At 37.4% G+C, this 15,522-nt stretch overlaps 1 protein-coding gene across 1 annotated transcript in view; it reads right to left on the bottom strand.

Annotated features, from left to right (window-relative positions):
• cntln (centlein, centrosomal protein) overlaps positions 1 to 14,845 on the bottom strand; it is a 192,238-nt gene extending 177,393 nt beyond the window's left edge. The window contains exons 1-4 of the mRNA XM_069190797.1: positions 14,700 to 14,845; positions 14,023 to 14,145; positions 9,599 to 9,687; positions 3,167 to 3,251 (exon numbers count right to left, since the gene is read on the bottom strand). Coding sequence (XP_069046898.1) covers positions 3,167 to 3,251; positions 9,599 to 9,687; positions 14,023 to 14,109 — 261 coding nt within the window. The 5' untranslated portion in view covers positions 14,110 to 14,145; positions 14,700 to 14,845. The remainder of the gene's footprint in view (positions 1 to 3,166; positions 3,252 to 9,598; positions 9,688 to 14,022; positions 14,146 to 14,699) is intronic.
• Between the last annotated feature and the right edge of the window lie 677 nt (positions 14,846 to 15,522).

Below are 15,522 nucleotides of genomic sequence, written 5' to 3'. Positions count from 1 at the left end.
GAGTTCCTGTTAAATAAACATGTTTTATTTAATAATGAAACAATTTGTCAAAGTACGTATGTCTGTTATTTGGGTTAATTTAACTTAATATTGCAGTTCAGATAAAATATTTTTTAAGATACTTTTTCTAAGACTATGAAAGATGAAAGGTTCAAATACAGTACTTTCAAGCAACACTGTGTATTTGAGCTTTGTTGCAATGTAATCACAGTCAATGTGTTACACCAGTGTTCTCCTTGAAGAATCTATAAATGTTTTATTATTTTATTATTTTTGTGAATAGCTGAATAGAACATTAGCCTGGGTATTTCAGTAGTATCAATTTATTTTAAAAACTGTGTACCTTTTAGAAACTGATACAAATTGATAATTTTGTTCCAGATTTTCATGACTCCTTTGTTCAGAAGTGTCAACTGTTCGCTTTTATTTTGAGGCAAGCCTGATTTCAATAAAATATGTTTTTATTACAATTTCTAAGATCCAACGAAAGACACTCTGATTGTATCTACACAATTTTGTGGAAGAAAATGTTTCATATGAGATAAAATAAGAGTCAGACTATTCCTAAAAAATAAAATGTCTGCTCATATTTCTAGGCAATACAGTACCTTGCAAAAGAATTCAACCCCTTCCAATTATGTGCCATTAAGGATACACTTTTTAAAGTAAATATTTTAATTGAACCTTGAATGTTTAAGGGAAAGTGCAGTCCCAATTTTTTCAGACCAATTAAATGTTGTTAACTAATTAAATTAATTTACATGAACAACAATTTTTATAAATTTAAAACAAAATCATGAACTTTGTGAAAGTACTTTATAGTCTCCATGCTGTCACAAACCACTAGTCTTGTCACAGCTGAGAGCAAGAATTTGCATGAATTGTGATACAAAGCAGCCGTTCCTGCTCAGTAGTCACTGTAATAACTAATAATGAGTAATGTATGAGATGTATGAATAAGTACAGTATGTAGCAGAAATTTAGCTGCAGAAATGTTCCAACATGATCTATATGCAGAGTTAACAAAGAAGTTGTATTTGTCAGCAAAACCGTCTCAAAGTCAAGAACAACATTCCTATTGGATTAAAAGAGATGTATTCACAAGCCTATACTTTTATAATGTAATAGAACCTCTTCACCTCACTGGAACTTTGGTTGCCTCGTTCTGAATTGCAGAACATGTCACTGCGCATACCTGGAAATGTGGTCTATTTTGTGATGTAAATTGGAGGTTTTACACATTACTGTGTAGCGGCAATGCTTGTTAATAAGACAGAATTAAGCGTTGGTATGCTCCTAAAGGAGGCCCCATCTCACCCTCCATCTCTGTGGTGCAGCCACAGAGAAAGTATTCATGCAGGCTGATTTAAGATGTTTTCTTTTGATAAGGAACAAGCTCCCAGATGGGGATGCACTTAGCTAAGCCTGGCTATCATGATCAATGGTCATCCATTGGCGCCTATCAGTCTAGGGAGTGCCGAATGGACATCTGGACTGCATTCCTAAGTGTCAAGGGTAAGTGACTTATATCTCACCTTGACCAACCAATCAGGGACTGGCAGGGCGTGGTAATACCACGTGGTTCTCCAATGCCCGCCAAACTGTCAACCAATCAGCACACATCTGGGTCTTGATCAAAAAGGGAGCGCAAGCTCAGATCGGGGCTCTTCTTGGCCATTTTCGCGCATCCTCAGAGACAATCACATGACAACTGCTGTTGTCTGCAAAAGGACTTGGACTTTGTTCTAAGCGCGAGGCCGAGGATCCCATACATACTCAGAATTCTACCAACGTGAATGCTCCGCTTGATCAACGGCAGCCTACAGTTGGACCCTCGTCGACAACCTGAATAGCTTATTCAGAAGCAGCGCTGGACCGGGAACGAACCAGTTTCTTCCCAGGCAAAAGAGTGACTTGTGATGACTCGCGGTCACACTCTGTGCATAGAGACTTTCTACTAGCCAGCCGGACTGCTGGTAGATCCCCTCGGAGCAACGACTGCCCTGCGCACCACAGTCAGATTCCTCCGCCCGTCCTACTATGAGCTGTACCTTGACTGGTTGGCTGGTAGCCAGAGGACAACCGCTGGAACAGAGGCTGCAACAGAGCCTGTCAGCTGGGTTGGTGTTCATGCCGGGAAATTCCAAATCCATACACAGTGGATGAGTAAACCCCATGTTCTACATTGCGTCTCGAGAATTCAATTGTACCTTAAGTTGTTATCAATTTAATTCATGAGTAATGTATTCACTTACGAGTTTAGAGTAACAGTGGGTAATAACACTGATTAGCGATTTGGTAACCGAACGATAAATATTGACATATATTCTCTGTTGTGTATCTCTTTGTGTTTGCATCTCTTCGAGATTATATACCTTGTATATTGATAACCCTCACAGTAAGGTCTGCCGCTCGTATCCAAGCAGACTAGTATATGTTTGGTGCACAGTTTATATTAATAAATGTATCTCGTGTATTGAACCCGTGTGTGTGCGTTGTTAGTTGTTCTGACGATTGATTTTCTAAAAGCCCCAACGAACAACCTCGTGATTACTGCTACAATTAATAATTGTCTCAGTAAACCCATCAAACTACTACAACTGTTAACATTTTACTTTCATTGTGGTTTGAAATACACTCATCAATGTGTATTTAGACCAGAACGTTCCAATTTTGTGTCCTCTGACCATAAAACCTTTTGCCACATATTTGATCAGACTGGCATCCTAAAGAAAACCAATCAGTAGTCCCTAAGATACTTTAGTAAAACGTGTTACAATCTACACCCAGCAAGAATTTATACTACGAAACACTGAAGAACTAAAATAAATCATTCTTAAAGATTGATGGGCCTTTCTTAATTGTGATGGAGGATCTTTTCAATAGTTGGAAGCTTAATGAGATAATTGCAAAAAGATTATTGTCAAATACTATAAAAAAATATATGGCTTATCCATCTTAAAGTCTACAATTTAACCACAGTTTAGTTTTTCAGAGTTTACTTTCTGTTTATACTCTCATTACAAACCTAAAATTTGAATAATAACAAAAAACGTTTTCTAAACGTAAAGAAAAAAATATTTAGGAATGTTTTTCTAAATGTAAAGTAAAGATTTTAAACTGCAAAGTTAAACAGATTGAAAATGACAGGGGTATCTTTACATACCTGCTCCAACTCCTGTATTTTATTGTCTTTAACTTGCAGAATCTCCAATACCTTCCGGTCTTTGGCTTCAGCTTTCTGCTTCTCTCTAGAAAAAATACATAATAAAAAGCCCTCAGTGATCATTTGTAGCTCATCATGTGAATTCTCCATCGCCTAATGATCAGTGTCATTTTCAAGTATTAAAGATCATATGAAACTGACAGACCCTGCATAAAAAAAAATTGAGCATATGGCATGTGACAGCAAATTAACTCATCAGGCAAAAAATGACAACTATATTCACCAAGAGGAAAGTACTGTACAGTATGTTGTTTTGTACAATGAATATCCAGGGGAAAGACATCCAGCATAGTTTCTTAAATTCTTGTGTAACAATAAATAAGTTCAAGAAAGGAAACAAGGAGATGTAAAAGAAAACACCTTACTTTAGCCCTATTTACAAAGGAAATGATCACTTGCAGTTCTATTGTACCCTACTTGCTTGTACTGATGAAGTACTGATAAAATGAGCAAAGGTATAAGTTTACCAGCTACTGTACATGTGATTAGTCTTAGAAAATGTATCAAAACAACAAAAGATTAGATCAATTTCATGGAAGGAATTGCCAGATTATTTAAAAATAATCATCTTTACATTCTTCATATTTTTTAAAATTAGTCCTCTGTAAAATACCCTTAGGTTGCTGTTGCTTACTTTTCATGTGGGATTAGAACCTTCAATGGAAAGAAGTAATGATTCTCTAATTCTGTTCAACTAAACACAATTTTTACGTGGTTTCAGTACAGATTTCCACACACCAAATGCAAGCACTTTGACTTAAAGATACATACACCTCAATTTAATGACATATACTCATCCAGTTAACATTTCTTCCACTCCTTTTAATAGTGCAAAAATCATCATGATACTATACATCAGCTATTCAAAAAACGGAACATAAAACATTAACACAGACAGACAATGCTATTTATATATATTAGGAAATGTACATTTGAAAATAACTAATATCCTGCAATCTTTTAAAATATTACTAAACACTCGAAGCACTCACAGTATTCTAACAATGCACAGCTGATACAACATCTGTGCACTGAGAAGTTAAAGAAACACGCATGACAACATCTGCAGTCAATGGCATGATCTTATTCACAACTGATAACACATGAACTGAATATCTTATATTAAGGGCTGGTGGATTTATGTCCAGCACAACGAAACCAATGTCTTGCTCTCTATCCCCATTATATGGCCTTGTGATCCTGGGGTGAACTACAGTATACAGTATGCAATAGATCTACCTGGATACTTTCCAATCATTTCCAATGGTTTAAGTGAACCATGACCCTCTGACATACATCTATGATTAAGAAAGACTGGATACTGAATAGTTAAAGAGAACAACTGATGTGAACCGTGAATACTACACAGTTTTCCACAATAAGACATGGACTCAGAAATAGATGTTTGTTTAAATGTCAGATGTTCTGGGGAAAAAATGTAATATCACTTGACTTGCACCTAGTCCTCACATAGATAAAACTGACCCCATTTGACAAATAAGACACAAAAATTCTACTTTCTTATTGCTTTTTGTTAAAATAAATCTGCCAGCATTCAATATCTTTGTGTGAAAAAGTAAGTGCATGCCTTGATTCAGTAACTTGTGGCGTCCACTTTAGCCGCAATAACATGACATGATACTGTTACATGTTTCCTGTAAGAGTTGATCAGTCTCGCACATCGCCTGGGACAAATTCTGGCCCACTCTTCCTTAAAGAACTGCTTCAATGGCTTTATTCTATGCACAGCCTTGTTTAGGTCTCACCACAGCATCTCTATGGAGTTTTGACTTTCCATTCCAAAATCCTGAATTTCTTCTTTTCAAGCCATTCTGTCATAGATTATTTTACATGTTTATGATTGTTGTCCTGTTGCATAATCCAGTTTTGGTTCAGCTTTGCTTGTTGGACAGACAGTCTCACAATTTCCTCTGGGATACTCTTGTTATTGTGTGAAATTCATGGTAGACTCAATGATAGCAAGGCTTTCAAGACCTGAGGCAACAAAGCAAACTCCACCATGCTCGATGGCTGGTATGAGACTTCTGGTCAAAGGTTGTTTGATTTTTGCCAAATTTGATGTTTTGCACTATGGCCAAACGACTCCACCTTTGACACAGTTCAGAGAGCACTGTTCCAGAAGTCTTGTTTTTCATTTAAGTGGTGTCTGGCAAACTTAAGACATGTGATAATGTTGTTTTTGGAGAGCAGAGGTTTCCACCTGGAAAATGTTCCATTCTTATTCTATCTTTTCCTGATGATGGACTCAAGAACTCTGACATTTGCCATATGAGAAAGGCTTGTAGAGCCCTGGATGTTACCTTGGAGTTCTTTGAGATTTCTAGGAGCATCATACAGGCAGATCTTGCAAAGAACTCGGTTGGATGGCCACCCCTTGTTAGAGTGGCAACAGTGTTTAATTTTCTCCATTTGTAGATGATTTTTCTTACCATGGAATGATGGACTGCAAATTGTTTGGTTATGGCTTTGACAAGCAACAAAAATTCACAGATTTGTTTAAATTTGACCTTGATGTGTTACCACAAACCTAAGTGTTTAAGGCCAAACTGACAAAGATTCTGATTTTAAATACAGGTGAAATCACCTCCTGATGACCAACTAATCACTTGCACATGTTTTGGTGCACTTGATTCTATATACAGTACCATCTTTATTGAGATTTTAGGACTAAAGGTGCACTTACTTTTTCCACAAAAAGATTTAAATGCTGGGTGATTATTTTAAAGGGGAACTGCAAAACTATTTTTATATTTCCAGGATAGAAGAATTGGTAAGTGCAATGTAAACCACAATAAAAGTAAAATGTGGTTTGAAATGCACTTAGGAGGAGGTAACTTGTAAAACCTCCAATGTACATCACAAAACAAATGAAATTTCCAGGCATGCACAGTGCCATTTTCTTTGATACAGAACAAGGCAACAAAACTGTGATGTGAAGTGGCCCTATTACATTTTAAACAAGCAGGTTTGTGAATACAACTATTTTAATCCAATATAACTATTGTTCTCATCTTCAAGATGGTTTTGCCGATAAATGGAACTCGCTTGTTAACTCTGCATGCAGATTTCTTCTACTTATTCTCTTGTACATGGCATTACATTAGTCATTACAGTGACTAGTGAGCAGCATCACATCACAATTCGTGGGAACTCTCCCACCCAAGCGAGACCAGGGGTTTACGACAATATGGTGACTTACAGTACTTTCATAAAGTTTGCAATTTTGAGCTTAATTTGAAATTAATATTTTGTTCCTATACCATTAACAAATTGATTTTGTTACTGAAATTTAATTACCGGTCTGAGAGACTGCAGTTCCCCTTCAAATAAATTATAACTAAGATTTTGTGTGGTATTTGTACAATGAGGCTATTTCTATCTTCTATTAGGACTTGTTGTGGACTAGGTGAAGGTCAATCATATTTAAATATGTTAAACAATAATATCCTAGGGGGGTATACTTACTTTTCAACACACTCTATCTGTATATATTTACAAAATGAATTTGATATACCCATATACTGTAAATGTGTCACCAAATTGCAAAAAAATAATGCTGCCACAAAAACTTAATTAAACATAATCATGGGGCCTTAAAAGCCCTTTTTAATATTACTTAGCACTTCCTTTCATCGCATTGCTGGTTCACATTAAGTGGCCGATCCACCGTCATCAAATGATTGCAGGAAATGTAAACTGGGCAGAATATTTCAGTTCTGATTAATAAAGAACCTTAGCTACCGACTGAAAACAGTCCTGTGAGCCAATAAGAATGTACACCTAATTTCCAAGTATAAGTAAAACCAAAAAAATGAAGTCAGAAAAAAACTCAGAAGTTCCCTTTAAACACTGTACACACTTCCCTAGTGCAAATAACAGAAGAAGTGTGTCAATCAGCACCAGTATAAGATTACACTGATCTTCAGATACTGTAATTAAGATGACATCAAATCTGAAATTCGGCTCACATTCCCTTGTGAACTGTAATCATTTCCAACATACCTTTCATACTAAATGTCTTTTTTGTGAGCACCAGGGAAGAAAAAAAACAATCTGAGACTCAAGCCAGTCTTTTTTTGAACATCTGCAGATCGCTGGGGTTCCCCCAAAGGATTTTTAAGTGATGCCTGCCTCTGCTGAATAAAGTGCTAAACTTGCACCTTACAATTCAGACTGTGTCCTTAGCAGCCATCCAGTTGGTATAAGACCAGCCGAATTCCCACAGGCCCAGCGCACTTTCAGACTTAACTGCAGTCGCTGCAATTATCATGTCAATACCAATGCTCTGATATGCTGATACACACATGCTCATGATGCGTCTTACCTTGTCTCAGAGGAACTCTCCTCATTTCTTTATTTTCCAATAAAGTAAAATATTAACAGACAGATCAAGGTACTGTGGCCTGCTTTCTGCGTTCACCAACTACTGGATTTTTTTTAACTGAAAGGCTTGGTCAAGGAAAACCTTTTGTATTCTAAACAAAAATCGGGAATTCCCATTCAAAACAGGAAGAGTATGGCATTAGTTTCAATTCACTATATTTTACTTTCAATGGGAGAACCCTCAATTTCACAGGTACAACATTTAGTCTACTAAACTATAGGTTTAAAACCAGTGTAACAAGTTCACCACAAAGCAGTACTGATTAGAACATTATAAAGATTTACAACACAAACCAGACACAAGAAAGGTCTGAGCAGTTATATACTTATTGGGTTAGCCTCAGTTATTACATACCACACTATATCTTGTGCTCTGATAATCCACATACAGCTGGGTTGTTGTGGTTGTTTGCTTTTTACCCTGATTTGTACTGTAGTGTTTCGGTTCAGTACCTGATCCAAGGAAAGATTGGAGTCAAATTCATTTTCTTAGCTGTCAGTCACTTAGAACTACTGAACATAGAATTAAACATGAATAAAATAAAGAATCAGGGACAAAACTAATTCTAGATCATTTTTACATAATTTAATGGTGTGGGGTTAAAAGTAGAGGCTCAACGGTTGGCAGAAATCAGGTTGTGAAAAGCATTTCCCAACAAGACTAACAATACAGTATACAGGTATGTTCATTTTCACTGAATACTTGCCCATCAGGATATTTTTCAGGAAACAAAAGACAGGTTAACTTCACCTTCTGAATTCCATACCTCAAAATGGTATTTGATGACATGTCAATCTACTTTTAATGTAAACATTATGGGCTCTTTTCATCAAAATGGTTCCACTGTTGAGTGACTTGATTAAGGACAAAGGCCCTTTACATCACCATGAATGCAGAAAATGGCAAAGATCCTTCTAAAGAGTCATAGTTTATTGCCATATGCAAAACACAACCTGAAACTGTTGCCATTCTTGAAACTAAGTTACCTATAGGTGCCTTCTCTTGTGAATTGTGAAAATGACACTAGTGACAGAATGAGTGACAAGAAATGATCAGTGTACAGCCTACAATCGGTGCACAGTAGGCCTGTGTATTTCTCTGGGCTGCCTGTCTTCAAAGGTGGCACCAATTAAATATCTTCAGGACAATCGGCTGCTGCCAGAGAATCTTAAGCATCAAGAGAAAGGCAAACCATGTCGGTCCATAAAGTTTTACATGTTTCCTTAAATCAGAAGCAACCTAAGAACTGTGCAGAAGAGTTACAGGTCTGGTTATGCTGAGAGTGAGCTAATTTAAGTCATCCAGACACCCTGTGTTGCTGACAATTCAAAGAGACCTACAAATCTGTCTGGCATGCTGCCCTGAGGTTGAACTAGTAGTACAATGAGCTAGAGGTGCATCTCATCCAGGAACAGCATACAATACTCAAGGTATTCCTTCAGGTTCTCAGTCAGCTTATAAGAGAAAAACTACAGCCAGCATTGATAGGCATCACACATGACACTAATTCTGGAAAAAACAAAGGCAGGATTATAAACAGTTCCCAGCACTGAATATTATTTGTGCTGTCAATTTCCCAAAGGGACGTACAGTAAGTTCTGTATAAGAATGTACGTCATACTAGAGCAGCTTCATCAATCACAATGACATGGTGGGGTGTAGAAGCTGATGACGCATCATTCTTTACCAAACAATTTTTAAAAATCGGCATCCACCACAACTTTAGAAAAAAAACTCAGAATTGTAATTACCAAGTGTTAGGCACTCTGTTGCAACCAGAACAACAGTATACAAAACATCACAATCCAACAAAGAGAGTGAAATTTTGTTTTGGTATTTATCATGTGTTTCATGTAAAATGAATGACTTGTGAACAACTGCTTGCACCACATGAAGTGAAACAAATCAAAATGTCTGCAGCTACAGTAAAGTCAATCCCAAATGCCAAACCCCATGTTTCTACTCACCTCTCCACAACCAAGCTCACGGCCTGGGTCAGGTCTGGGTTGGCGACTTGAAGGCGTTTCCATAAGGACCACACAAACTCCTTATCGGCCTGAAGAGAACAATGCGTCAATCAGGTCTAATTTTACTCTGACATATCCATCCATCCATTTTCAAACTGCTTCATCCAATTCAGGGTTGTGAGGGAGAGGGAGCACAAGGGCACAAGGTTGGATAGACCCTGGATGAAATGCCCAGTCCATTGCAGGTCAGACAGATACGGTACAAACACGCACACACTCACACCAGGGCCAATTTTCCCAGAAGCTACAGTAGTTATCCAACCAACATGTCTTGGTAGGTGGAAACCCATATGAACATGGGGAGAACTTACAAACTCCGCCTTGACATACATTTTTAAAAATATAGCCACACAGAAAGCAGCTTATTCTTCATATAAGTCATGACAACCCTCATAGGGTACAGGTCAGAACTGTACATCCTGCAGGGAGTGTCAGTTCATTACATGGGGCATGCACATGCACAGTGACAACTTAGAGAAGCTAATCTGGGCAGAATGTCTTCGGCAAGTGAGACGAATGAAGATCCACTGGCAAAAACACCACGTACAGTATAAGGAGTCCAGTATTGCACTCTGGACATTTTTGTTTTCCATATTGCCAACATGATTAGAGGTCACTCATCTACTGTAGGTTCAAGTTCCAATTTTAGTTATGCAGCAAAGCCAAAATAACAAAATGTTGTAATTGTACTGGACATGACAAATTTCAAATAATAACATAAATGAAATAACATAAATAGTTCCAATATAGAAGGAATTGAAGATGACACCAAGCTAAAAATACAAAGTATTGTAACAAAGATGTTCAAAGCCTCATCTTAAATTAGAAAAGTACCTAAAAAGACTTAAAGAAGATTCTGATAAAGTGTTGAAATAGGCTTGTTAATACTGTAGGCTTGTTCATAGTACATCAGCAACAGTTAAATTAAACTCATATCAGGCAATTCATATTTCTTGAAATTAATCACAAATGATACAGAAAACAAACTATGAAACTATGTTACACAAAATCTGCATACAGAAATAACCTCAAAGTATAACAGTTAGTATAAGAAACAACTAATCGACTGGCTGTCATTGAAACGTTGACATGAAACATATCACAAATCATAGGTGATAAAAATAGTTGACAAGGAAAGTTGCACTGCAGGGGGAATGTAGCAAGTCTGATAAATTTCCAATTCAAATATGCTGGAAGTATTTTCTTCTTTTTTTTTTTAAGATGAATTACATTTAATGAGAAACATCTAAAACTACACAGTTTTGAACATTAAAAGACAGACTGATTCCAATTGACTTAACATAAAATTATCTGTTAAAATACGTTCGTATCATCATAAGATAAAAGTCACTGCTCTCGCTAGAATCTACTGGTCTCCAATTAGTACATGAATCTTGAACCACATTCAAAAGTGTCTGATCAATTATTTATTAAATGGCAGAGGCAGACCTTGATAGACCATTGGTTGAACATACAAAGTGGAGCAAAGATGGGCAAAATAAAGATCTCACATACTCTGAACCCACATTTGCAGTTAATGATGAATTAAGAACAGTCAGACTTCAAAAAGGTAGTCTCTTATGCTGTCAGGAAGGACCCAGGGTAAGAAATAGAAATGTATCAGGAGCTCCTTGATGCATGTTTGTTTCAGTCAGTTTTCATACTCTCCGAATATACAGCAACACACAGTGACATACAGCCCCTTCCATTTTGCTGACGTACTGTAATGCAGAGTGGTTGCTCTTACTGGTTCTGATAAGGCCCTGTCACTTGGCCCAAATCAGTGTGGCAAATGCCAAATATAGGCACAAGGATGTATTTGTAATAAAGAGTGGTGACACGCCTCTTCTGCACAGAGAGGGCTGTACTGACATAAAAGATCAGATCTACAGCACTAACAAACCTTGACTGAGAAAACGGATATTCAAAATGCTGTAAAGACAGTCTCTTTATCTCTCTTTTTATATTGTGTTCTTGTGATATACCTATCAGCAAACAACCTGACAAAGCCAATGAAACCATCAAATTTGTCAGGATGCAAAGTGGATGTCAATTAAGTGGCAATGAATAGGATATTCATAAATTAACTGAATCGGCTACCCTCAGCTACTGTAGCAATGGACTAATCTGACTTCTTAGATTGACCTTTTAGCCGAAACCGAAGAATGCCGAGCAACATGTGCTTGTCTTGTGACCTTCTCAAGACATCAGGTTTAATGGCGTGAACACAATTCGTTTCATAGAGTCCAGCTTTCCCAAATTTTAAAACACTGGGCTACATATTTAGCTAGTAGATTCAAATATATGTTATATATTTTCATAAAATGCAATTATTAATTTCAAATAAATAAAGCATATGCATGTTGTTCTTTTAAAGTTTTTTTTTTTTTAAACAGTAATAAAGCAAGCCTAATCACTTTAATCCAAGACTACAGACTTCAATTTCTGGGAATTCTGAATAGATTAATCCCCCCAAAAAAGCATGATTATTTAGCTGAATGGTAAATATGTTAAGAACTAAAAAACGACAAAAAAACTGACGATAAATATCTGAAAACACGCAATAAACCAGCTGGAATCCACTGTCATACTGTTACAGGCCAGAAATGACTGTAAAATTCAACTGCATTTTTAAAAATGATTCTATGTGATCAGTAATGGAGTGACATCTCATCCAGGGTGTACCCCGCTTTGCACCCGTTGCCTGGATAGTTTTGGGCTCCCCAACAACCCTGATTGATAGATGGATTCTATGTGATGATATGTCATGTTCTTCATTCACGTACATGTCAGCCACAAACAGCTCTATCTTTCACCAAAAACCCTACAGGCCGTAACTCACTTCCACAAAGTCCTACAACACTTTCCTGACTGAATGTTTCAGGCCAGTAAGGTTTAACAGCATAAATGTTCAAGAGGAGAAGCATTTGCCAATGGGCAGGTATTTTTTTGCATATTGTACTGTAGCACTTTCGGGTTCACATGGGTATGTGGCCCCCCCACCACTGGGGGCTCGAACCCGAACCTCCGGCGTCACTCAACAGGGAAGAAGCCAGCTAAGCTAAAGGGAGATCTCCCCTCAGCTGAGGTCCCTGCTGTTCACATGGAAGGGAGGTGACATCACCGCTTTGGCAAGCCGGCTCACACAACCTGTAATGTCGGCCATATGCTTTACAGTACTATATACTGTATATAAAATTGGTTTTCTGCAAACTTCTGAAATATGATTTTTGTTAGTTTTTTTTTTTTATTCATACAAAAGCAACCCCTGTTGCTTGCTAAATGCTAGGGATCTTGAAAAGTTAATTAGTTGACAAACTGGCATAAAGTGAATAGCATAGAGCTAGTCTTCAGCTCTTCTGGCCTAGGAATTGGCATACAGTGTTTCTAACTTGGAGGATGTGTATAAAAATAACTCATCCATCCATCCATCCTTCTTATAACTGCTTCTTCCAATTCAGGGTTATAGGGGAGCCAGAGACTATCCTGGCAAGCAGTAGGCGCAAGGCAGGGCAAACACAAACACAGACATACACAAACACAAACAAGCGTGTAATTAACATCCTTTCTAGCAGCACCTTCAGATGAAAATGATGACTGTATTTCTAAAGTGTTTCAGTCTATATGTCAAACAGAAAATTTGCTGTGCAAAGGGAATCACATGCAATTTACCCATTTGTGCTGAAATCGGAATCCATGTCTTTTTAACTTCAGTTCAATGACAGTAATACTCATCTTTCAAGAAAAAGTCTAGTTTACACCTGTTGCATAATGTGATACAATGATTTAATCCATGAAGAGAGACAAGGTTTGGCAACCTTTTCCAAGATTGTCATATTCATTTCTCCAGCATCTCCAAACAAACTGAAGCAACACAAAGTTGACTTTATGATGACATAATAGCAAAAAGAGTGGTGATGTATACACATTGGTTGCACTTTGAAGGAAAATTCTCTCTCCGTGCTCAAAAATGAAATTCAGTTCAAAATGGGGGAGAGTGGCACATTTTGAACTTTTTGCTTGTATTTATTTGAAAAGTTTCAATCAGAGCAAAAAGCTGTCAGCGTTATCCTGTGTCATTAATAGGATTGGCTGTCGCAAAGCATACTTTAGCTACAGCAGAATCTCAATCTGCCATGGTTATAGAAATAAACTATTCATCGATTAACAAGAACTACTCGAAAGATAGGTGAAGAAGGAAAATAGGTGTCTGACTATAGAGAGTCGTCTTGTCACAGGATACTGGCACATACTGCACTGACTCTCAGAACAAACCAATAACTTCCTCTTTATACTACTCATATAATACCAGGACGAAACGTGTGTAGAAACGTCTGTATGGCACACAAAACATCAGCCGTTACCTGACATTGAACGAGCTCTTCGGTGAGGTTTTTTACTTCTTCTTCCAGCAGCAATATTCGACCTCGATCACCCTGCTTTGCAGCCATTTCTATGATGTACAGTATAACCACAATCAGAAGGGACTTGGGAGGGAAAAAAACATTACAAAACTCAGTTTCATACAGAATGTAGGAGAGAGCAAATAAGAAAAGATACAAATATTGTATCTGAAACATCACGAATGTGGATTTGGCCGAGTAAGAGCCAGTTCAAGATCTTTGAACTTAAGCATTTGATTGCAAATGCCGCAATGCAATTCAAGTCCATTATTAGTCCAAGTATTAGAACACATATTGTTGAATTTGCACGACTGCAATTTTACTTTCACGTTTTAGGATTTATTTATTACGTTACAGATGGGACTGATATACCATTCCACCTGTTGGACACGACACGACACCAGTAAAGATTAGAACGTAACTTGCATTCATTTTTAAGATATAACTGGTCATGCGCGGAAATCAATAGTATGTATTATACTTTGTAAATCAGTTAAAGCACCGAACATGTGTACAGTAGCATTTAGCAGTTACTCGGTTACCCTGGAAACAGCATAGCCTACCGGGTTCAGTAGTGACAGATGACAGGCCAAGAAAGCCTTTAAATGCATAAAGCCCAGTTCCTGTAAATCACGTACCTGTTGTTAAAAGTTGTCCCTTGTAAGCCAAGTTTATTTTTCAATATAATATGTGCTATTTTACATTGTCGAACAATACGCAAAACTCAGTTCCTCCCACAGCTCGCCCTGTTCCGGTAGCAGCTGTCTGTTCAAACCTGCGCGCTGTTTTCCGCCGCAAACTGTTTCCTCTTGTCTAAGCTTCACGGCAGTTCACTACATTTCGTTTCGTAATATGGCTAGAGGAGCTATAGTGAAGGGGAAGCTGAGGCAAACTTGTCAGAAGGCAGTTTGTGAAAGAGTGGCGTTGGATTAGTTTTTGGTGTGGTGCTGTGTTATTTCCGTAGTCTCTTTACTTTAGTGCTTTAGTGTAAAAGAATTACACAGCCTTACCAGGAGATGTTTTACAAGTTTTTTAATAACGCTAATAACTGCATGGATGTTTTCGATAATGGATTGTAGTTTGCTACACATCACAAATATGTGCGTGCAACGAAATTAGCGCAAAGAAAATGAAAACTACAAAATATAACGAATGTCAGCACGATAGTTTTGTTTTCAAAGCAACCAAGGTTTAAAGTACAGTAATTTTCCAGTATCCGTTTTCCGTTGTTGGTTCATTTTGTACTCCATCGTAAATGATCCTGGAACTGAATTTTTAGACTAGGCTCAAGTTTATTCTGATAACGATTTGTGTAGCTTGAACAATTCAAATACTGTACTGTGATTCGTTTCGTCTGTTTGCATTTGTAAATGATTTGAGTGCCTTGTGTCTCGCGTTCACTACAGTAAAAAATCCTCATGCGTTGTATGATGTACATCATTCATATTTAATGATATCTCT

Source organism: Lepisosteus oculatus, chromosome 1 (genome assembly GCF_040954835.1).
Source record: "Lepisosteus oculatus isolate fLepOcu1 chromosome 1, fLepOcu1.hap2, whole genome shotgun sequence".
Taxonomy (NCBI): Eukaryota; Metazoa; Chordata; class Actinopteri; order Semionotiformes; family Lepisosteidae; genus Lepisosteus; species Lepisosteus oculatus.
Note: the sequence above shows the minus strand (reverse complement) of the source record. Positions and strands in the feature narration are given on the sequence as shown.